This window comes from Octopus bimaculoides, chromosome Z (genome assembly GCF_046866305.1).
Source record: "Octopus bimaculoides isolate indiv1 chromosome Z, ASM4686630v1, whole genome shotgun sequence".
Classification (NCBI taxonomy): Eukaryota; Metazoa; Mollusca; class Cephalopoda; order Octopoda; family Octopodidae; genus Octopus; species Octopus bimaculoides.
The window spans coordinates 19205726-19230725 of record NC_142944.1 but is presented as its reverse complement, the minus strand read 5'-3'; the positions used below and the strand labels follow the sequence as shown (position 1 = coordinate 19230725).

The following is a 25000-nucleotide window of genomic DNA, read 5'->3' as shown; positions in this document are numbered from 1 at the left end:
AGGATTACAACCTGTGTGATCCATAGGGATCTTTGATATTAAAATTGTAACCTTCTCATCAGGGAAAGCATGGGAATCATCTTAAACGTAAGACATTATGACCGATTATGAAAACAATAGATGGATAAGGTTATGACTTGATTCATTATATATATAGTAGCACTCTGTCTTTTATGACGACGAGGGTTCCAGCTAATCCGATTAACAGAACAGCCTGCTCGTGTAATGAACGTGCAAGCGGTTGAGCACTCCACAGACACGTGTGCCCTTAACGTGGTTCTCATGGAGATTCAGCGTGACGGGGTGTGACAAGGCTGGCCCTTTGAAATGCAGGTACAACAGAAACAGGAAGAAAGAGTGAGAGAAAGTTGTGGTGAAAGAGTACAGCAGGATTCGCCACCATCCCCTGCCGGAGCCTCGTGGTGCTTTAGGTGTTTTCACTCAATAAACACTCACAATGCCCGGTCTGGGAATCGAAACCGCAAATCCGCTGCCCTAACCACTGAGCCATTGCGCCTCCACATGTGTGTGTGAAGGCACGTGGTACATTGTGTCCTTGAGCAAGACTCTCTTTCCCGTTGCTCCAGTCCACTCAGCTGGTGAAAATGAGTTGTACCCGTAATTCAAAGAGGCCACTCTTGCCACACTCTGTGTCACGTTGAATCTCCCTGAAAACTACGTTAAGGGTGCACGTGTCTGTGGAGTGCTCAACCACTTGCACGTTAATTTGTATTAACACCTGGATGTTAATACATACATACGTATGTATATATATGTGCAAGTATGTGTGTTTATTTTTGTATTCGAATTTATTTCATGTAAAAAATTGTCTTATTTCGATAATTTCTACTAATCACTGACGTCTATTCAGTTGAAAACAGTTAGCGCTGTAACGGTGTATATCGTATTAATCCCCTAACCCTAACCCTAACTAGACTGTTAACCGTAACCGTAACCCTAACCCTAACTCTAGAATCCGAACTCTAAAATTGTTACACACATAGATACGCACAGCGTAATTTATTATATAAACAATATATGCGTATAAATTACGATTAAACCGGATGAAATATGTTACAGGGAATAACATTTTTATGACCGCCCAGCAGTAACTCTATTAAGCTGAATAGACGTCAGTGATTGGTTGAAATTACAGAAATAAGACAACTTTAACATGGAATAACTTGCGAATTCCTTTTTTTTTTGTTAAGAAGACTAAGAGTAAAAGATGTTTTATATGACACATTCTACCAGTATCCGAAGTTTCAAAGTGTTTCGTTAGTGTTTCGTTAAGAAAATACTGGTGCCTCCATTTTAAAATAGATCCTATATATATATATATATATATATATATATATATGTGTGTGTGTGTGTGTTTGTGTATAGCATGGCCCGTGCCCCAGCATGGCCGCAGTCTAATGACTGAAACAAGTAAAGGTGAAAGAAGGTATGTCTGTGTTACTGGTTGTCTGAAAGACGTAAGGTTTGTGTGTTTTGAGTTAAGAGAAGACTGTTTGTTGTAGGTTGTTGTCTTAGTGGTGGAATGTTGATATTAACTCTTAATTAAATACGTCAAGTAAATAAAACATTTTCCACTTAAAAATTTAGGTTAATTGTTGGTGGAGTGTGTTTAGGATGGCGTTGTGTTTTTAGTTTGGAGTGTGGTGGAGTAAACCTATCAACATTTAACTGAGGGGTTGGTGGTTCAAATCCCTTGCCTTTCAGCTGCCAAATTATATCTTAGTTTCGTGAAGGCACATAGCTTAGTGGTTAAGCTGTTGCACACACAATCACTAGATCATGGGTTCAATTCCCTGAGTGGGCAGCATGTTGCATTCTTGATCAAAACACTCCATTTCGTGTTACTCCAGTCCCCACTTTCAATCAAGGCAGGGAATGTTGGCCTGCTCACCTAGCCAGCAGACTGGCATCAATCAAAGGCTAAAGTGCATTGTGATCAGTGATGTGTAACATCTAATAGCCTGATCAGTCACATGATCACATGATATCTTAGTCTTAAGATATTGATGATGTAAGCATTAATTTCTAGAATAATATTACAGGGTTGGTATTAGGAACATAAAAGATGCAGAATATTTTGGCCATATAGGTCGTCGTAATGCCCACAAGGATTTTCGAGCGAGATCGCTGCCAGTGCCCCTGGACTGGCTCTTGTGCAGGTGGCACATAAAAGACACCATTTTGAGCATGGCCATTGCCAGTACCGCCTGACTGGCCTTCGTGCTGGTGGCACGTAAAAGCACCCACTACACTCTCTGAGTGGTTGGCGTTAGGAAGGGCATCCAGCTGTAGAAACTCTGCCAAATCAGATTGGAGCCTGGTGTAGCCATCTGGTTTCACCAGTCCTCAGTCAAATCGTCCAACCCATGCTAGCATGGAAAGCGGACGTTAAACGATGATGATGATATATATATATATATATATATACATACATACATGCACCTATATGTGTGTATGTATATCATCATCATCATCATCATCATCGTTTAACGTCCGCTTTCCATGCTAGCATGGGTTGGACGACTTGACTGAGTACTGGTGAAGCCGGATGGCAACACCAGGCTCCAATCTAAATTTGGCAGAGTTTCTACAGCTGGATGCCCTTCCTAACGCCAACCACTCAGAGAGTGTAGTAGGTGCTTTTACGTGTCACCTGCACGAAGGCCAGTCAGGCGATACTGGCAACGGCCATGCTCGAAATGGTGTCTTTTATGTGCCACCCGCACAAGCCAGTCCAGGGGCACTGGCAACGATCTCGATCGAAAATCCTACGGGAGCCAGTCAGGCGGTACTGGCAATGGCCACGCTCAAAATGGTGCATCTTATGTGCCACCCGCACAAGAGCCAGTCCAGGGGCACTGGCAACGATCTTACTTGGCTTGCCGGGTCTTCTCACGCACAGCACATTTCCAATGGTCTCGGTCAGTAGTCATCGCCTCGGTGAGGCCCACTGTACGAAGGTCTTGCCTCACCACCTCAGCCCAGGTCTTCCTGGGCCTACCTCTTCCACGGGTTCCCTCAACTATTAGGGTGTGGCACTTTTTCACGCAGCTATCCTCATCCATTCTCACCACATGTCCATACCAGCGCAATTGTCTCTCTTGCACACCACAACTGATGCTTCTAATGTTCAGCTTTTCTCTCAAGATACTTACACTCTGACGGGTATTCACATTGACATTACACATCCAACGGAGCATACTGGCTTCATTCCTTGCGAGCTTAAGTATGTCCTCAGCAGTTACAGCCCATGTTTCACTGCCATGTAGCATGGCTGTTCGTACACATGCGTCATACAGTCTGCCTTTTACTCTGAGTGAGAGTCCCTTTGTTGCCAGCAGGGGTAAGAGCTCTCTAAACTTGGCCCAGGCTATTCTTATTCTAGCAGCTACACTTTCAGCGCACCCACCCCCACTACTAACTTGGTCGCCCAGATAGCGGAAGCTATCGACTACCTCTAGTTTTTCACCCTGGAATGAGATAGAAGTTGTTTCCTGTTTGTTTACAGTCTTTATTGCACCTGAACATCTGCCACAAACAAAAACTAACTTCCTAGTTAACCTGCCTTTGATGTTGCTGCACCTCTTATGTGTCCATAGCTTGCACCGGGTACATCTTATAGAGTTACTACCTACTCCTTTTCTACATACTGAGCAGGGCCATCTACCTGAAGGGGTTTGTGTTTTATCTACCTTCCTACTTATTAGGATTTTGGTTTTAGCTAGGTTGACTCTAAGGCCCTTCAATTCTAGTCCTTACTTCCACACCTGAAACTTCTCCTCTAGTTCTGATAGTGACTCCGCAATTAGGGCAAGGTCATCAGCATAGAGGAGCTCCCAGGGGCAACCTGTCTTGAACTCCTCTGTGATTGCCTGGAGGACTATGATAAATAAGAGGGAGCTGAGGACGGAACCTTGGTGGACCCCTACCTCTACCCGGAATTCATTGCTGTACTCATTTCCAACCCTCACCTTACTGGCAGCATCTCTGTACATGGCTCGCACAGCTCTCACTAACCATTCTTCTATCCCAAGTTTCCTCATTGACCACCAGATAAGGGATCGGGGGACCCTGTCAAAGGCTTTCTCCATGTCAACGAAAGCCAGGTACAGAGGTTTATCCTTAGCTAGGTATTTCTCCTGCAGCTGTCTCACTAGAAATAAGGCATCAGTAGTGCTTTTACTTGGCACGAACCCAAACTGCATCTCATCTAAATTGATTCGCTCCCTAATTAGTTGGGCTATGACCATCTCTGTAACTTTCATAACCTGATCTAACAGCTTGATGCCTCTGTAATTATTTGTATCTAAAGCGTCACCTTTACCTTTGTAGCAGTTGACTATGATGCTGCTACACCAGTCATTGGGTATGACTCCTTCGTGTATCACCTGGTTCATAATACGGGTGACTAGGCTTATGTGTATATAAATTTGTAGTGTAATGTATGGATTCATAGAATTATGTGGCTATCACAGAAAGCTCCTCCAACAGACTCAGCTAACAAAGCACATATGAATCCAATACAGAAGAGTGTAATGCAAAGTTCCATGAAGATCCAATCAATGAAATTATTTAATGAGGAGTACATAAGCCAGAAAAAGTCAGGAGGTATGAGAAGTGAATATAGCTATTTAACCACTTGATATCAGCCATAAGATTACAGCCATTTGCTAGCCTTCTTCATGTAATAATAATTCATGCGTAATAAATTATATGTCTGCTTTAATATGATTGCTATGCATTATACAATATGATTGTATATTCACAAATCAGTGCAGATAAAGAAAGCTAGGACATCAGATCACTAGAATATCATGGTCTTTCTCTCACACACACACATACTACAGGCTTCTTTTAATTTCTATTTGCCATATCCACTCACAATGCTTTGGGGCTATAGTAGAAGATATTGCCAAAAGTCACCCGACTGTAAATCAAAATTCCATAAAGACTTAATATTCAATTTTATTTATTCATTCCAGTTATGAAGAACTTCAATGTGAACAATTCTCATGATGTTTCATATTTAGATGCTTTTATTAAATTCATTCAGTTGTGAAACATAAATAAATCTTGTAATTACATGGTTTTGATTTACTGTCAGCTGACTTTTCACCAACCCTGTGTGTGTGTGTGTGTGCGTGAGCGTGCGCGCGCACGCACGCGTGCGTGTGTGCACATAGTTTTTGTTCAGACAACTTAGCTTTGCTAATTGAAAGTTTTTCAGAACATCCCTACATCCTGTTCATTTCACCTGCTTATTCAATAGTCACTGCTGTGTTGAAGTGGCATTAAATTAGACTTGAAGGAATTAATTTAAATGGCTGGTGTTAACCTATATTTTTTTCTGCCAAGTTACTGCTTCACTTTCTTGGCTACAAGATTTGTTCAGGTTCATGGCAAGCCAGTTTTATATCTCAGTTTGGCTTTCTGTTTTTCTTTTAAACACAGGTGTGATATTCTCTGGATTGAAGATCTTGTATTAATAACTGACTATTATGTCTCTACTTGATGCTTTCTCATTATGCAATTTTACCAGAGCCTAGTTTGTGTATATATATGTCTGTGTATTTATGCTTATATACTTATATGTATATACATCACATTAATATTTTTCATAATTGATTGTATATTCTCTTTGTTTTTTTTTTTTAAGAATAAAATTCTAGAAGATAAAGTAAGGAAAAGAAAAAATTATATTAGAAAGCAAATAAATGAGGTTGTAAGTATTAATACATTTGGTTTCATTTTTATAAAACTCCTTGACTAATTTCAGCTCAAGAGCTGGAGCAATGTTAGGGCACTGCTATTATATTTATCTTTTTCTTGAAACTTGTTTATTAATCTTTCCAAAATAATATATTCTTATAAAGAATATATTTTAGGTTAAAACACACACACCCTCTTCAGTATCATTTAATGTTTGTTTTCCCTGGTATGGAGCGAATGGTTCAACAGGTTTCAGTAAGCTGAAGCTCCATTTTCAGCTTTGGCATGGTTCCCACAGCTGGATACTCTTCTTAACACCAACCACTTTGCATTGTTTATGGAAGACCAGCAGTTGCCCATGCATACCAACCTCTCTTCTCCGAACCACTGATATTATCCAAGGGAAAGCCAAAGGCTGATACAGCTTGGTACCAGTGACATTGCAACTCATTTCTACAGATGAGTGAACTGGAGTAATATGAAGTAACACAACACACAGCCTGGTCTGGGAATTGAACTCACTATCTCAAGATTGTCAGCCCAATGTGCTAACCACTGAGCCAAGCACCTTCACATATGGTCTTGAATGTTGGCTAATGACCAAAAGAATATGATTGCTAATAAAAAAAAAGGCTGAAATTGAGTTCCTCCAAAGGTTCTCTGGAGTAAAGTTACTTTAGTCAAGTGTGTAATTCAGAGATCAGGGAGTTTCTTCAGGTTGAGCTACTACTATTTTGCATCCAGGGATCACAGTTCTGGTACTACAGACATGTAATTAGAATGTCACAGGAAAGAATTGCAAGACAGATTCTTCAAGTTGAGCCATTTGGTGGGAGACCTAGTTGTAGTCCAAGAACGAGATGGTTGGATAATATCCATAGTCTCAGTTGGTCGAGCTTGGGAATCCTGCTGGAAAGTCTAATGATAGTTGCTTCTGATAGGACCCTACAGAAGAGATGTACCTGAGGACTCTGCCCCTATAACATTTCCAGGATTAATAGGTGGAGAAGATGGGTGGATGGAATGTATTAACTTAATTTTGAAGATAGATGGAAACTATTTTGAGAGATGTTGTTGCAGCAATTGAAATTTAGATAATATTGCAAATCTCAATAACAAAGTTACTATTGCAACTGGTGAAAGAAGTGGTTTATTATCTTTATGAATGGAATTTGGTAATTTCATATTACATCTTGCTTATTGTTGTTACTAATTTATCATCAATATTACCATTAAGAAACTGAGAATCCTTGCTAACATTTCTATTTCTTTTGAATTTAGCCTGAACCACTAACTAGAACAGAAAGTCTGGAGATTGACTCGTCAATACAGAGTGGAGAGATTAAAATAAAAGAAGATATAAAAAAGTTTGTATTGATTAAAAGTATTCTTCAGTTTTCTTAATCTTTCTCAGAAATCATCAGCACTATATTTACCAAATATAGTACACACATGTCTTTGTATTTTCGCAAACACTTAAAAACACAAATCTATGTTTAGCTGGATAGAATGCTATAAATTTTGTTTGCTTATTTAATGCTGAGCTGTTTGTGATGTTTAACAGTGTCTCTGGTCAGTATAGTAAATATTACATTTTCTGTACTGAGAGAAGAAAATGTAAGCTTAGTTGAGTTTGCTGTTACATTTCTAGAGTAATGAAAATAACAACTTTTAATGTCAGTATGTGGTTCAGTATATAGATGGGTATTCTGACTGGAAGGTGTACTTGCATTAAATACATAACTGCAGATGTGGCTTTGTGGTTGGGACCAACCATCTGGTCTCAGTTCGTTCCTATGATGTAAGACCTTGAGCGAATGTTTTCTACTAGGTTGACAAAAGCTTTGTGAGTGAATTTAGTAGATGGAAACTGAAAGAAGCCCATCATATCTATATTTGTTTGTATGTATGTTGTATTTGTGTGTGTGTTATATGTATCCTTGTCTTGACATTATGTTAGGATTCTCAATGTGCACCACCATCATTTCCAGTCTGCTATATCTGAGCATTGGAAAATATTTCCTTACTTAGAAATAGGTGAGGGAGGGTTGGTGACAGGAAGAGCATCTGGCTGTAGAAAATCCTGCCTCAATAAATTCTATCTTACTCATGCAAGCATGGAAAGGTGAATGTTAAATGATGACGATTGAATGGTTGAATAACAAATGAATGTTGGTTTGGCTCAAAAGATATCAGTTGTGTTGTATTCAATTGATATAAAGAAGGAAGAGTGCTTCATATTTTTCAGGTGTGTATCTTTTATTTGTTTTTATAAACTCTGGTCATGCTAGGGGACTGTCTTGAACAGTTTAGTCAAGCAAATCAACCCCAGTATTAATTTCTTTTTCTTCCTAAGCCTGCTACTTACTTTACAGGTCTCTTTTTGCGAAACTGCTAAGTTGCAAGGATGTAAACAAACCAACAGTGATTGTCAAGTGATGGTCGGGGACAAACATAAATACACACACATGCACACAAACACACACACACACACACACACACACACACACACACACACACACACATGATGGGCTTTTTTCAGTTTCTGTCAACTAAATCCACTCACAAAGCTTTAGTTGGATCAGGGCTATCATAGAAGACATTTGCCCGAGGTACCATACAGAGGGATTGAAACTGGTACCATGTGGTTGGGAAGCAAACTTATCACACCGTTTAAGTGATGTTGATTTTTCAGTATGTGTGTGTGTGTGTGTATGTGTCTTTATATATAAGATACAGATAAGGAAATAGTTTATTCTCAAACACAGAAATGCTGATAGAACATCAGGAACAGGATAAAATATCCATATTTTGCAGTAAAATTTGTCAGCAGCCAGCCATGAGACTCAAAACTCACATTCCTGTGATTACCGGTCAAGTGCTTTACCATTAAGCTAAACTGCCCACTGATAAATTAATCCCAATTCAAATTACAATAAATGTAAACATCTCAGCACTTTTAAAAGCAAACTTTGTTTACATTTATTGTAATTTGAATTTAACATACAGTGTCAGAGTAATTTGTCAGTGGCAGTTTAGCTTAATGGTAAAGCACTTGACCAATAATCACTGGGATGTGAGTTTGAGTCTCATGGCTAGCTGCTGACAGACTCTTCCGCAAAATATGGATATTTTATCCTGTTCCTGTTGTCCTATTATTATTATTCTGCATTTGAGAATAAATTATTTCCTTGTCTGTATCTTTCAATACATCTCAGTGCTTCTAAAAGCAAACTTTGTTTACATTTATCATAATTTGAATTTAATATATATATATATATATATATATATATATATATATATATATATATATATACATACACACACACACACACACATATATATATATATATAATTTATTGATCCTTAAATGTTTCCTTTTTTTTAAAACCAATATTAAAACATGTCATAGTTTATATTGTGCTTCTTCAACTAATTAAAATATTTTATTCTTCAGTTAAATATTTTCTGAACTTTCTAAACTAATTTTCTTCTTTTTTTTGCAGTAAATATCATTTCCTTGAAGACTCAGGTAAGAATCTGTTTTTTTTTTTACCTCTCTAATTTATTATTTTACTTTGACAGATTTTAATATCAAACCATTAAAATAAAGGTGGTGAGTTGGCACAATCGTTAGTGTGCCAGGTAAAATGCTTAGTGGCACTTCATCTGTCTTTATCTTCTAAGTTCAAATGCTGCCAAGGCCGACTTTGCCTTTCATCCTTTTGGGATCAATAAAAGTACCAGTTGAGTACTGAGGTTGATGTCATTGTCTTATCTCCTCCCCCAAATTGCTGGCCCTGTGCTAAATGTATTGGATTTAGGGGACATGATATGAAAACCCCTTTCTGTGCATGTGGAACACTCCTAACTATGAGTCACCTGCTGGTTTGTCCTTTATTGAAGCCTTATTTTTGGTTGGATGATTTGAGAAATTGTACAAAACTGCACAAGACTGGGTCTTAGTCTTACTTCCTCTTGTAAAATTGGCCTATAACATCAGGTAGCAAGACTTCTTCAGTCATCCCTTGCATCTTCTTCCCAGGTGATGCTAAATTGCTTCAGATCTTCTTTGAAGGAGATTTACCATGTTGGCTCTCTCTCTTCCTTCATCCCTCTGGTTGTCTTGGGTATTTGTACTTATGGCAGTTGGAAAATATGACCTGCAGTCTCCTGCAGACTGTGCAGATTGATATGGATTCAAAATAATCATTTTTTGATGTGTGTGTGTGCTTGTTAGTGTGTGTGTATACGTACGTGTGTGTGAGTGTCTGCAGTCCTTTACCTGGAGGGAAGCCTAAATTTGTGCTGATTCAAACTTCTGACACATAACATGTACATATGCACATACATAAACACAGGTAGACAGGCACAAATGTTGTGTTTGTGAATGTGTGTCGGCGTGTACTTGTGCATGGTGCATATCAGTCTCTGTGTACATATGGATGCGTGTATGTTTAAAATGCAGGTTATAATTCTGGGAAATAATTGGATCTACGTTTAAGTATAAGAAGGGACAGAAGTATATGAAGAAATGTATACTTATATATTGAGTACTACGTCTCTGACACAGATGTATGTTTGCATACATCCAACGGGTCTCCACAGGATATCTTGAGTATTTGATATGAATCTCAGAGTTGGAGTAAGCTTCCAGCATTCCAAATTTGCAATGTACTATGAATACTAGTTGTAATCATTTCATTTTACCTGACACCAATTTTGTCTAGAAATATATAAACATAGGCGCAGGAGTGGCTGTGTGGTAAGTAGCTTGCCTACCAACCACATGGTTCCGGGTTCAATCCCACTGCGTGGCACCTTGGGCAAGTGTCTTCTTCTATAGCCTCGGGCCAACTAAAGCCTTGTGAGTGGATTTGGTAGATGGAAACTGAAAGAAACCTGTTGTATATATCTATATATATATGTATATATACATATATATATATATATATATATATATATATATATATATATATATATATATATATATATATATATATATATATATATGTGTGTGTGTGTGTATGTGTGTGTCTATGTTTGTCTCCCTCCGCTGCCAACATCGCTTGACAACTGATCCTGATGTGTTTATGTCCCCGTATCTTAGCGGTTCGGCGAAAGCGACCAATAGAATAAGTACTAGGCTTATAAGGAATAAGTTCTGGGGTCGTTTTCCTCGACTAAAGGTGGTCCTCCAACATGGCCGTAGTCAAATGACTGAAACAAGTAAATGAGTAAAAAGAGTATAGCACAGTCTCATTTAATTTGGTAGCTGGTATTTGCATTTACCTTTTTTTTTTCTTGGAGATCTTTTATTTTTTACTTGTCTCAGTGTTTGAACTGTGGCTATGCCGGGGCACTGCCCTGAAGGGTTTAGTCTCAAACAAATTGACCCCAGTACTTGTTTTATAAACCTGGTATTTATTCTATCAATCCCTGTTTTCCCTTTTTGCCAAATTGCTAAGTTACTGGAATGTAAGCAAAGCAACACCAGTTGTCAAGTGGTGGTATGGGTACAAGCACAAAGATACTCCCCCTATACACACACAATGGGCTTCTTTCAGTTTCTGCCTACCAAATTCACTCACAAGGCTTTGGTCAACCTGAGGCTATAGTAGATGACACTTACCCAAGGTATCACACAGTGTGATTGAACCCTGAATCATGTAGTTGGGAAGCAAACTTCTTACCACATAGCCCCATGACTGCACTTATCTCAACCACAGCTGTGGCTTTAGTATTATATACCATCCTTTGAACAGTCATCACTTATTTGACAAATTACTTGATATTCAGAGTATCTTGCATTATTAAAGATAACTAGATCTATGGATATCCCCCATCTGTGTGTCTGAAGGGTAACGTTTAAACATTGTTTATAGTATATGCTTTATCATTGGTGTCATTTTTTTTTTAACATTCAGATAGCCAAGATGAAGAGAAGATAGAATTAAGAAAACAGTATCGATGGGCTTTAAACACACAGAGATTTCAAAATGAATTTGAAGTAATTGAATTCTTAGGACAAGGTGGTTTTGGAAATGTTATAAAAGTAAGAATATTATTTTTAATAATTTTAAGAGGCATCATGGTTAATATATATATATATATATATATATATATATATATCCCATTTTTTTACATTCATTTTACATTCATTAAAAAAAAAATATTGATCATTCTGTGGTCTCTACTCATTGAACTTGCTGACTGTTTACCATCATGAAGAAAATCCACTTTTTCTTGCTACCTTCTCTCTTTTCTCAATGCTGCTATGCTGTGTCTAATTCATCAGTATGCTATTTTAAACATTGTTTACTGCAAAACTTATATTAAAAACCATTTCATACCCATTTTTCCATTCTCCTACAAACTTCCAATACACTAAGTTGAAGACAAACTGTTGTAACCTCATTTTTATGACTTCTCTGTCAAGGAATATCTGAACAAGACTGTGGGTACTGTGCTTCTTTAGACTAATGAACTTTTCATAGAAAAAAAAAGGCTCATACAGGCTGTTTGTTTTTGCCCTGATAAATTCACATCAAAACAGGCCCTAGCGATTACAACTTTTCTCTCTTAAATTAAAATAACTACACGTTCTCAAATTATTTAATAATCTCTTTTTTTTTTATAGGTGAAGAACAAAATGGATACAAGACATTATGCTATAAAGATTATACACTCAAATGTCAAGCATTTTAAAAACATCACAACAGAAGTAAAGCTATTGTCTCGACTGAATCATGAAAATATTGTTAGGTAGTATATTTTCATTTCATAACAGTCTGACAATTCAAATGTTTCAATCTTATTTATTTTCCTTTTCCAATATAATGTTTGCTTAAATTAACTCTAAAGATAATTGACACAAAGTTAATATTCCCATCTCTTTTACTGCAATTATTTCATTAGAGGACAACCAAACCCCTTAAGTAGCCAGTTTTAAATTAACTTTCCCAAAGTATTTTGCCAAAACACACACTCAGTCCTTCCTCCTCAAAAACTGTATTCTTCTGGAATATTTCCTAGCTAAATTACTCTCTGAAAATCATTAATTTATAGAAGATAAATATTATTTACATCAACCTTACCTGGTGAAGGTGCATGGCTCAATGGTTTGAGCATCGGGCTCACAGTCATGAGGAATGAGTTCAATTCTCGGACTGGGCTGTGTGTTGTGTTCTTCAGCAAAACATTTTATTTCATGCTGATCTAGTTCACTCATTTGCAGAAATGAGTTGCGACATCACTGGTGCCAAGCTGTATCAGCCTTTGCCTTTCCCTTGGATAACATCAGTAGCATGGAGAGGGGAGACTGGTATGCATGGGTGACTGCTGGTCTTCCATAAACAACCTTGCCTGGACTTGTGCCTTGAAAGGGGAACTTTGTAAGGTGCAATCCCATGGTCATTCATGACTGAAGGGGCTCTTCTTCCAACCTTACCTGAAGATCTCTGGAGACAAGTGCATGATACTTTTTTCTTGGATGAAGTAAAAAATAAAAACAGTTTTTGTTTGCATTTTGTTTCTTTTGTCTTTTTTTTTTTTGCTTTCTGTCATATTATCTCTCTTTCTTTCATCCTCTCCTTTGTCTTGTTTTTTCTTTGTATTTACTGATCTGAAGAAAGTATTTATAGACCCTCTTAGATTGGTGAGATTGGTACCATTAATGTTTCTCTCGAAACCTTAACAGTAAAGAGAATAAGGTCAGTGTCCTGGTTTTTCTGGCGTATATATTCCTCTTTGGACAGGACACCAACCCATTGCGGGATTATTCATTTTTACCTGCTGATTGGACTGGAACAATGTTTTGCTCAAGAACACAACGCATTGCTTGGTCCAGGAATTGAAACCACAACCTTACAATAATGAGTCCAGCACCCTAATCACTATGCCATGTGCCTCCACAGTAATAATACTAACAGGGGATAATTCCAGCAGGTTGACATTTTCTGAAAGAAAAACTGGGAGTATTGATTAATGTGGGATTTGGATGGGGTTGGATATGAGTGTTGAGTAGAGGAAATGCCTGGATGAACCTGAAATAGGCCCAACCAGGTCCAAAGAGCAGAGACCACTGTTGGAATAGAAAACACAGAGAGAAAAGACAGCTTGCCTGTAGGCCAGAGACTGGAGCTAGTTAGACAGGTGACTCTTTTCTGGATGCAATCATGGATACCTGTGTGTAGCAGAAACATGCCAGGAGGTGACAGCAATTCTCCATTGTGAATCTTAGTTTCATATACACACACCATATCACATAAATATGACTAATTATATATGTTAACTTGTTTACTTTATTACCATACTTTCCCTAATACTCATTGTATGTGTTTCAATTAGAAAGAACTATTCTCTACTGTTTTAGATACTACAATTCATGGATGGAAGTTTACCAAACTTCTTCTGAAGGTAGTATAGCATCTTCAGAATCAGAAGAAACTTATGATGATGAAGAAAAATCTTATGACTTATCAGATGTTTATTTTGAGTAAGTGAATGAAATTTTCTCTCATTAACAAAATTAGTCATTTTGTTCAGTATCAATTATTGTCATTATTTGAGGCCCTTTTACAACATAGCATTAACAATTTACTTTCAACATACATGTAACTATTTACTTTCTATGCAACTATTTACTTTCAACATGTATGTAAAATGTAATGGAAACATAATATTTTGCTGCACAAAATTTCTGCAAAGATTTATTGTTTAAGTCTACTTTAACCCTTTAACATTTAAAGCATTACATTTGGCAGAATAATCTGAATCCTAAAGGTTGAATTCTAAAAGCATTTGACATTATTTAATACTTCTATTGATTATTTTACACTCACTCATCCAGCTATGGTTATGAGTGTAACCTCTTTGTCATAGCATTATACCTTCTGAGTAAAGCTCATTGGTACTGTTTTTGCTGGTCTGATTAAACGGCCATGTCCCCTTCACAGTTATGTGATTAGCATGGCTGAAGTCAAATGACTGAAACAAGTAAAAGATAAAAGATAAACTACTTATGTTTTGTGACATATTCTGATTATAAAACATGGAATGGACTATACCATGTTTAACTCTTTAGCATTTAAACTGGCCACATCCAGCCTAAATATTTTGCCTGTTTTATGATCAAACTGGCCAGATCTGGTTTCTCATACTTACGATACAGTATCTTGTTAAACATAAACAATCATTTCATAGAAATCTCAAAGCTATGAGATAATGCTTGATTAATTCAAGATGATGTGAATAAATAATCATTGCGTTTGACAGAGTAATCTGTATGCTTAAGCTTTTGTCTCAGGAACGACATCTGATCTGTTTTCTTTTTCACACACACATGTATGAATGTGTGTGTGTGCGGAGTGGAGGTCTTTTACCATTGTATATCAGAAGAAAAGCTGGAGCAACAGGAAATGAAGTGTTTTGTTCAAGAACACAACACAGTGCCCAGTTCAGGAAATGAAACCACAATCTTATGATCATGAGTGCAACAACCCTAATCACTAAGCCACATATGAATGTGTGTGCTTTCATATGAACGTGTGTGCTTTCATATGAACGTGTGTGCTTTCATATGAACGTGTGTGCTTTCATATGAACGTGTGTGCTTTCATATGAACGTGTGTGCTTTCATATGAACGTGTGTGCTTTCATATGAACGTGTGTGCTTTCATATGAACGTGTGTGCTTTCATATGAACGTGTGTGCTTTCATATGAACGTGTGTGCTTTCATATGAACGTGTGTGCTTTCATATGAACGTGTGTGCTTTCATATGAATGTGTGTGCTTTCATATGAACGTGTGTGCTTTCATATGAACGTGTGTGCTTTCATATGAAGGTGTGTGCTTTCATATGAACGTGTGTGCTTTCATATGAAGGTGTGTGCTTTCATATGAACGTGTGTGCTTTCATATGAACGTGTGTGCTTTCATATGAACGTGTGTGCTTTCATATGAACGTGTGTGCTTTCATATGAACGTGTGTGCTTTCATATGAACGTGTGTGCTTTCATATGAACGTGTGTGCTTTCATATGAACGTGTGTGCTTTCATATGAACGTGTGTGCTTTCATATGAACGTGTGTGCTTTCATATGAACGTGTGTGCTTTCATATGAACGTGTGTGCTTTCATATGAACGTGTGTGCTTTCATATGAACGTGTGTGCTTTCATATGAACGTGTGTGCTTTCATATGAACGTGTGTGCTTTCATATGAACGTGTGTGCTTTCATATGAACGTGTGTGCTTTCATATGAACGTGTGTGCTTTCATATGAACGTGTGTGCTTTCATATGAACGTGTGTGCTTTCATATGAACGTGTGTGCTTTCATATGAACGTGTGTGCTTTCATATGAACGTGTGTGCTTTCATATGAACGTGTGTGCTTTCATATGAACGTGTGTGCTTTCATATGAACGTGTGTGCTTTCATATGAACGTGTGTGCTTTCATATGAACGTGTGTGCTTTCATATGAACGTGTGTGCTTTCATATGAACGTGTGTGCTTTCATATGAACGTGTGTGCTTTCATATGAACGTGTGTGCTTTCATATGAACGTGTGTGCTTTCATATGAACGTGTGTGCTTTCATATGAACGTGTGTGCTTTCATATGAATGTGTGTGCTTTCATATGAATGTGTGTGCTTTCATATGAATGTGTGTGCTTTCATATGAAAGTGTGTGCTTTCATATGAACGTGTGTGCTTTCATATGAACGTGTGTGCTTTCATATGAACGTGTGTGCTTTCATATGAATGTGTGTGCTTTCATATGAATGTGTGTGCTTTCATATGAATGTGTGTGCTTTAACAAAATTTTCATGTGCCAAATTTCACTTATAAGGCATTGGTGACCCTGAGGCTGTGTGGAAGATTCTTGCCCAAGTGGCTGTTCAGTAAGATCAAACCCAGACCACATGATTGCAAAGTGAAGTTCTTAGTCACATGGCCATGTTTGCCTCTTTTATCTTTTACTTGTTTCAGTCATTAGATTGTAGCCATGCTGGAGCACTGCCTTCAACAATCTTTAGTTGAATGAATTGACCCAGTACTTATTCTATCACTCTCTTTTGCTGAACCGCTATGTTTCGGGGATGTAAACACACCGACATTGGTTGTGAAGTGATGGTAGGGGGACAAACACAGACACAAACATTTACATATATATATATATATATGAAGGGCTTCTTTCAGTTTCCTTCCACGAAATCCACTCACATGGCTTTGGTCAGTCTGGGGCTGTAGTGGAAGATATTTGCCAAAGGTGCCACACAGTGGGACTGAACCCAGAACCATGTGGTTCGGCAGCAAGCTTCTTACCACACAGCCACACCTGCACCTATATTAAATAAATATTTATTATGTTTTATTAGGTGTTCAAAACTTTTGAAAGGAACATTGATTAGGGACAATGATAGGAAATATGTTAGTATTCTATTGAAGAAAAGCTTATTTTGATCCGTTTGAAAAGGAAAAAAGATAATCTCTGGTTTCTCTCTCTCCCTTACATTTGATGTCTATTAGGAAATCTGATGGTCAAGAAGAAAATGAAGATGATAATGATGAAGAATTAATATTCGAGGTAATATTTATTTATATTGTTAAAAAAGGAAGATAATTAACTGTAAAATCATATGTTTTCCATTATTTCTATCACTTCATACAACCAGCACAGGATTAAACATTAAGCAAAATAAGCATGTGCTTAAGCGTCAAGAGAATCGAAGCACCAAAGAAATGGTAAATAGTTTGCAGCACAAAAGAAATAACTTTAAACTTTCTAAAATGATATTCAAAGTGGTTTATAACTTTTATCTTTTACTTGTTTCAGTCATTTGACTGTGGTCATGCTGGGACACTGCCTTGAAGAATTTTTAGTTAAATTAATTGACGCCAGGATTTTTTTTTAAGCCTGGTACTAATTTTATCAGTTACTTTTACCAAACCATTAAGTTACAGGGACATAAGCATGCCAATACTGGTTGTCAAGCAGTGGTAAGGGTAAACATAAACACACACACACACACACACACACACACACACACAGAGAGGCTTCTTTACACTTTTATTCTATATACCTTTTCTAAATATTTGTAGTCAATGATTGTAAATATTTCACACATCCCCACTTTTTTCTGCCTCTCTGTTTCTCTGTCATGTTCTAACCTTTCATTATCTGACACTGGATCACCTCCTCCAATGCCCCCTCCATTATAGCAAGACACCTGTTTCTGCCACTCTGTTGCACTCTAATCTTTCGTCATCTGATACAAGATCCCCTCCTCCAATGCCCCTGCTCCTCTCAAAATTCTTTGTCTTGTAAGTTACTTGGTGACCCTGCCAGTGCTGATGCCACATAAAAAGCATCCAGTCTACACTGTAAAGTGGTTAGCATTTGGAAGGGCATCCACCTGTAAAAATCTTACCAAAACTAACTTTGCCTGTGCTAGTGTCATGTAAAAAACACTGAGTCCATTCTGCCGAGTGGTTGGTGTTAGGAAGGGCATCCAGCCATAAAAACCCTGCCAAAACAGACACAGTAGCCTGGTGTAGTCTTCTTTAAATATTTCTGTTAATAATTGTAACTTTTCATTTTCATTTCCTGAGATGTTACATAAATTTACTGAATTCTGACTGCAAGACCCTACTTTTAGAATGTTTTCATCTTCATTCTTTTATATGTTACAGAAAGTAGGTTTAACTTTTAATACTAAGCAATTTTAACTAAGAGGAAACATGTGGGATAAAGTGTTACTGAGGAAGTCACAGGATGTGTGGCAAAAGAAACTAAAATAATAATAATAATAGTACAACTGAAGTGAAGGACTAAATATATATGTGTTTTACTGACAAATATTTGAACATCCCCAAGTATAACAGTATCTGCTTTAACACACAATTTCACATCAAGGACCTTGCAAAACAAATACATAAACATAAAGAGTTCTTCCATTTTTCTTGTTTAGAAATCAGAATACCTGTGATACATCTTCAAATACTAACAAATACTTTGCTTTAGTTTTCAATATTTTTTTTTTTTTTAATATATTTTGGATATATGTATTCAAAATAAATTGTTTATTATTAACTATTTAAATGTATTTTTCAATTTATTTTTTTCAGGATGAAGCAAGATTCTTATATATTCAGGTAATATATTTTCACTATTTTACATTCTCATTCCACGTTTGTATAGATAGGAGGACGGAGGGATAGAAGGAAGAATATCAGGGTAGCAAAATTTGTGACATTCCTGCATCTTTAGTTATATCACTTTCAAATTCTCTTTCTGCATTTCTTTGAAGTGTTTTGAATTGTATTTGAGTATATAAAATAATTATTACTGTACAAGAACAAGAAAAAAAAATGCCAAGATCTATACACCATAATCAGTTAATGTCTGTCCTTCAAGCTGGTATGGATTGGAGAGTTTGACAGTAATTGGCAAGCTGGAGAGCCACACCAGATTCCACTGTCTGCTTTGGCATGGTTTCTATGGCTGGATTCCCTTCCTAATACCAACCACTTTACAGAGTGTACTGGGTGCATTTTTATGTGGCATCAGCACCAGCAAAGTCACCAAGTAATTTGCAAGACAGAGACCTATCAGCTGGGATGTGTGTCTGTGTGTGTGTGAATATTTATGTATATGTTTGTAAAAGCTAAGTATGAATCAAGATGTAACTAAAGATGCAGCTATGTCATGTATATTTTTAAATGCCATAAGGTAACTGTTGTAATTATATTTCTATCAATATATAAAATTAAGGATGGTGTTTATATATTTTCTATTCATTTAGTGTTTTAACAGAAATTAGGCTGTGCTCTTTCTGAGGTACTACTTTCTTGGGATTAGTTAAGAAATTGACTACAGTAATTAATTTTAAATTTAGTACCTGTTTCGTCAACATGTTTTGGTCAAACTGCTTTATGTTTCATCAAGTAGCATTGGTTTTAAGTGGCATAAATGTAAACACATACATGTTCGTGTGCGCACACACACACACACACACAATTGGCTTCTAACTGATGTACTGTTTCTGTCTATCAAATTTCACCCAAGGCATTAATTGTCATGATTAATGATATAGCAGAATACACTTGTCCCAGGTGTTATACAGTGGACGTTTGACCGTTAAGAGATAGTAGTGACTTATCTACCACCAGTGATATATCGAAAAGCAGTGCCAGAACAGTTGCTGGTGCTGCAATTAGCCAATATGCTTTTGTGAGAATCTACAGCGAAGTGGGGCAGATGCCACACTTTGTACCCAGTTCAATGAGATGGTGTGTTCAAATCTAGCCATATGAAGATTTTTCTGATATGAAAATAAGGATGCAATACATAGTATTAAGATTTGTTGAAGTTTTACCAATATAGTTTTAGAATAGTGAAATAAGAGTATAGACAGATTTTGTTACATGGTTAAGGTTGTTTGCCTATTTATCTTTTGGCATAACATTCTTTTACCTTTTACTTGTTTCAGTCATTTGACATTGGCCATGCTGGGGTACTGGCTTGAAAAATTTTTAGTCAAATGAATTGAGCCCTGTTCTTATTTTTCTCAAAGTCTGGCACTTATATTCTATCAGTCTCTTTTGCTGAACTGCTTAATTACAGGGATATAAAGACACTAACACTGGTTCTCAAGTGGGATATAAAGACTCCAACACTGGTTGTTAAACATAAGCACAAAGGCACATGCATATGCACGTATATGCACACACACATGCAACAGACTTCTTTCAGTTTCTGTCTACCTAATCGACTCACAAGGCTTTCATCAGCCCAAGGCTATAGTAAAAGTCATTTGCCCAAGGTGATATGCAGTGAGAGAGAGAGGGGGAGGGAGGGGGAGAGAGGGGAGGGAAAGAGAGAGACGCATACACACATATGACAGACTTCTTTCAGTTTCTGTCTACCAAATCCACTCACAAGGCTTTCATCCACCCAAGGTTATAGTAAAAGACATTTGCCCGAGGTGCTATGCAGTGCGACTGAACCTAGAACCATGTGGTTAGATAACAGCTCTTAAGGTAGAAGAGGAAACAAGTGTATAATAAGGACTATAGCTTTTAGATATATTGTCTCCTATGTCTGTACATTCAGTACTACCTATATAGACTTTTTTTACCAGCTCAAGAATCAAATATTTTAAACAAAGTATAATTTCAAGAGAAATTATTTATTTGATGGTTCTCTATAAAATTCCTGCAATTTTAAAACTTTCAAAATAATAGGTATTCCATAGGTAGTTTCATTATTTTTATAGTCTGCTTTATAAAATGTTTTTTTTTTTTCAGGTAGGAGCAAGATTTAAAATAAAATAGAAAGATATTTTGCCAAAAAGTAAAATTTTTGATTGAATACACATATTTTTTTTATTTATCTCACTCAGATGGAATATTGTGAAAAGAAAACATTGCGGTTATATATTGATAAGAATCCAAATAAAAACATTGATGAAATCTGGAGACTTTTTAGAGAAATTGTCGATGCTTTAGTTTATATCCATGGACAAGTGAGTATATTTCTTCACATTAGGCTAAAATGTTTTTGCTGAATTTTCATACATGTTGCAATTGTACTGTTTCATGCATTCTCCTTTTTGTACAGGAATATTATGTAAGAAAAAATCATCTTTGAACTGAAGTTCATGATGCTTTTCATCATATGGTGGGGTGGCGGCAGTCGCCATCATTGTCGTCTATCACTTTTGTTCATTATATAAAATATGATTGAAATTTTTCCATGATTTCATCATCATCTTTATCATCATCATTATCATCATCATCATCATTTAATGTCTGCTTTCCATGCTGGCATGGGTTGGACGGTTTGACTGAGGACTGGTGAGCCAGAGACTGCACCAGGCTCAATCTGATCTGGCAAAATTTCTACAGCTGGATGCCCTTCCTAATGCCAACCACTCCGAGAGTGTAGTGGGTGCTTTTTACGTGCCACTGGCATGAGGGCCAGTCAGGCAGTTCTGGCAACAACCATGCTCAAAAGGTGTTTTTACGAGCTACCTGCATGGGAGCCAGTCCGGTGGCACTGTTAATGTCCATGCTTGAATGTTGTTTTTCATGTGTCAGTAAGGCGACACTGGCAACAATCACGCTCGAATGGTGCTTTTCACATGTCACCGGCACGGGAACCAATCTGTGGCCCTGACAACGATCATGCTCGGATATGCTTTTAACATTCCACTGGCACGAGTGCAAATCAGGCGGTACTGTCATCAGCCATGTCAGCAATTTTGATTTTGATTTCACTTGCCTCAATAGAGTTAGAGTTAGCAAGGTTTATTGCCCAATGAATGAGGGGTATTCATAAATGGGCTGGTTACACCCACTGGCATAGGCCACGGGCCGTGGTCTCACTTGGCTTGTCAGGTCTTCTCATGCACAGCATATCTCCAAAGGTCCCAGTCACTAGTCATTGCATCGGTAAGGCCCAATGTTTGAAGGTCATATTTCACCACCTCGTCCCAGGTCTTCCTGGTCCACAGGTTTTCTCTACTGTTAGGGTATGACACTTTTTCACACAGTTGTCCTCATTCATTTGCAACACATGACCATACCAGCGCAGTCATCTCTCTTGCACACCACATCTGATGCTTCTTAAATCCAACTTTTCTCTCAGGGCACTTACACTCTGTCATGTATGCACACTGACATTACACATCCAGTGGAGCATGCTGTTTGTTAAAAAATTTTTAACCACACCGCTTTCAAAAATTGACTACTGTAAATTTCGTCTTCTTTTCAACATCCCCCAAATGTTTGTGAAAGTGCTTGGAGCTTCTTTTCAGTTACTTCACTTAAGAGTATCGGTCTATAATTTCTTCAGGTCTGAGGTGTTAGGAAGGGCATCCAGCTGTAGAAACTCTGCCAAATTAGATTGGAGCCTGGTGTTGCCATCCGGTTTCACCAGTCCTCAATCAAATCGTCCAACCCATGCTAGCATGGAAAGCGGACGTTAAACGATGATGATGATGATGATGATGATACCCTAACAGCTTAAAAAATAAAAGGAGAAGGTGCATTGTGTTATGTGATCCTTGATACCCAATGTCTGATGCAAAAGATGGAATGGTCATCACTGGAAAAAAAAAACCCTTTGATCATTTGTCTGCTCAATCAAAGCCAACTCAACAACTCTATAAAACATGTATATTGCTAAGGTTTTGTTTAATAGGAGTACATCTTGTACATTGGTCAGTCTACTTTATATTACTGATAAACAAGCATATATGCTTTTAAAATTTCATTCTAATTTACAAAAGTATTAATTCTTTAGATTCTTTTTAATTGACCTATTTTGTCCAGTTTATTCACAGGAATTTCAAGTTTTACCTAGTTTTGGGTCACTAGTTGTTACTTCACAGTACTCTGTAAGGAGCATAGGATTGGTTTCCTGGTTTCTCTGGCATATATATTCCTCCCCAGAGGGGACACTGGCCCATTGCTAGATTTACTCATTTTTACCAGCTGAGTGGACTAGAGCAACATCAAATGAAGTGTTTTACTCAAGAACACAGCACATTGCTCAGTCCAGGAATTGAAACCACTATTTTATGATCATGAGTTCAACACCCTAACCCCTAAGCCATGTGCCTCTTTCAGTCAGTAGTAGTGATGTGAAATAAGATATAGAACAATACTATATTGAATACATTGCCATTAACTATCAGAAAATCAGACTACAATTGGAAGTTAACCCTTTAGCATTCAGATTACTCTGTCAGATGTATCATTTATTTATTCACATTGTTTGAATTAACCATGCATTATCTTGTAGTTTTGAGATTTCAATGATATGATTACTTATTTTTACAATGACATGGTAGGGTTGGTATAAGGGGCTGGATCTGGCCCGTTTGAACTTTAAAATGTAGAATATTTGGGCTAGATTTGGCTGGCTTAACACTTTAGCATTCAAATTACTGTCAAATGTAAAGTTTATCTATTGTTTTGAATTAATCGTACATTATCATATAACTTTGTGATGGTTTAGTTATAGAATGTCATTGTAGAGTAGGTGTGAAAGGCTGGATCTGGTTAATTTGAACATAAAACAGGTAGAATATTTGGGCTGGATAATGCAGGTTTAAATATTAAAGGGTTAAACATCTTTTTCATGGATCCTTATTATCTTATGTGTGGCTGAGCACTCCACAGACATGTGTACTCTTAACGTAGTTCTCATAGAGATTCAGCATGACACAGAATGTGACAAGGCTGGCCCTTTGAATTACAGGTACAACTCATTTTTGCCAGTTGAGTGGATTGGAGCAATGTGAAATAACGTGTCTTACTTAAGAACCCAACGTGCCAACGGGAATTGAACTCATGACCTTATGATCATAAGCCAGATACCCTAACCACTAAACTATGTCCCTTCACTTTTTACATGAAATGCATTGCTCAGTGGTTAGAGCATTGGGCTCACAATGATGAGGTAGTGTGTGATTCCCAGACTGGGCTGTGTTGTGTTCTTGAGCAAGATACTTTATTTCATGTTTCTCCAGTTCACTCATCTGCAGAAATGAGCTGTGATGTCACTGGTGCCAAGCTGTATCGGCATTTGCCTTTCCTTCAGATAACATCAGGGGAGCAAAAGGGCAAAAGCTTGCGCGATCTCGATTTTCAGTACGAACACTGAGGGGAGGCTGCTTTGCATGGGCGACTGCTAGTCTTCCATAAACAACATTGCTCGGACTTGTGCCTCAGAGGGAACTTTCTAGGTGCAATCCCATGGCCATTCATGACCGAAGGGGCTCTTTACCCTTTAGTATCTTACACAACTTTATAATACTCTAGAATTAACTGTGAAAAATAAACAGTTCAACATCACTGATGTCGCCATTATCATCTTTGACTTTTTGTAATGTTAATTTGTTCATTGAATTTCTCTTCTAATATTTTGTTATTTCATGCAATAGGCTGTTATTGTTGTTTAGCTCTATGTCAGGCCTGAGTGAATAAGCCTATAAATCAAAGGCATTCTAGATATGACCATCTCATCTTTTTTGTATACCTGGAGTACGTTAGTAAAAAATACTGGCGCTGGTGCCACATAAAAAAAAGCTCTGGTGCTGGTTCCACATCAAAAGCATTGGTACTGGTGCCACTCAAAAAGCATCCAGTACACCCTGTAAAGTGGTTGGCATTAAGAAGGGTATCCAGCTGTTTTAGAAACCAAGTCAAAACAGACAATGGAACCTGGTGTAGCTCCTGCCCTTGCCAGCTCGTCAAA

The 25000-nt window shown here is 37.4% G+C and overlaps 1 protein-coding gene across 2 annotated transcripts in view; it reads left to right on the top strand.

The window, feature by feature from the left end:
* LOC106881858 (eIF-2-alpha kinase GCN2) overlaps positions 1-25000 on the top strand; it is a 114279-nt gene that overhangs the window by 19677 nt on the left and 69602 nt on the right. For both annotated transcript variants that reach the window (XM_089365517.1, XM_089365518.1), the window contains 9 exons: positions 5678-5743; positions 7012-7097; positions 9237-9262; positions 11658-11785; positions 12371-12495; positions 14105-14227; positions 17263-17320; positions 18862-18888; positions 21138-21260. In XM_089365517.1, the coding sequence (XP_089221643.1) occupies positions 5678-5743; positions 7012-7097; positions 9237-9262; positions 11658-11785; positions 12371-12495; positions 14105-14227; positions 17263-17320; positions 18862-18888; positions 21138-21260 (762 nt within the window). The remainder of the gene's footprint in view (positions 1-5677; positions 5744-7011; positions 7098-9236; positions 9263-11657; positions 11786-12370; positions 12496-14104; positions 14228-17262; positions 17321-18861; positions 18889-21137; positions 21261-25000) is intronic.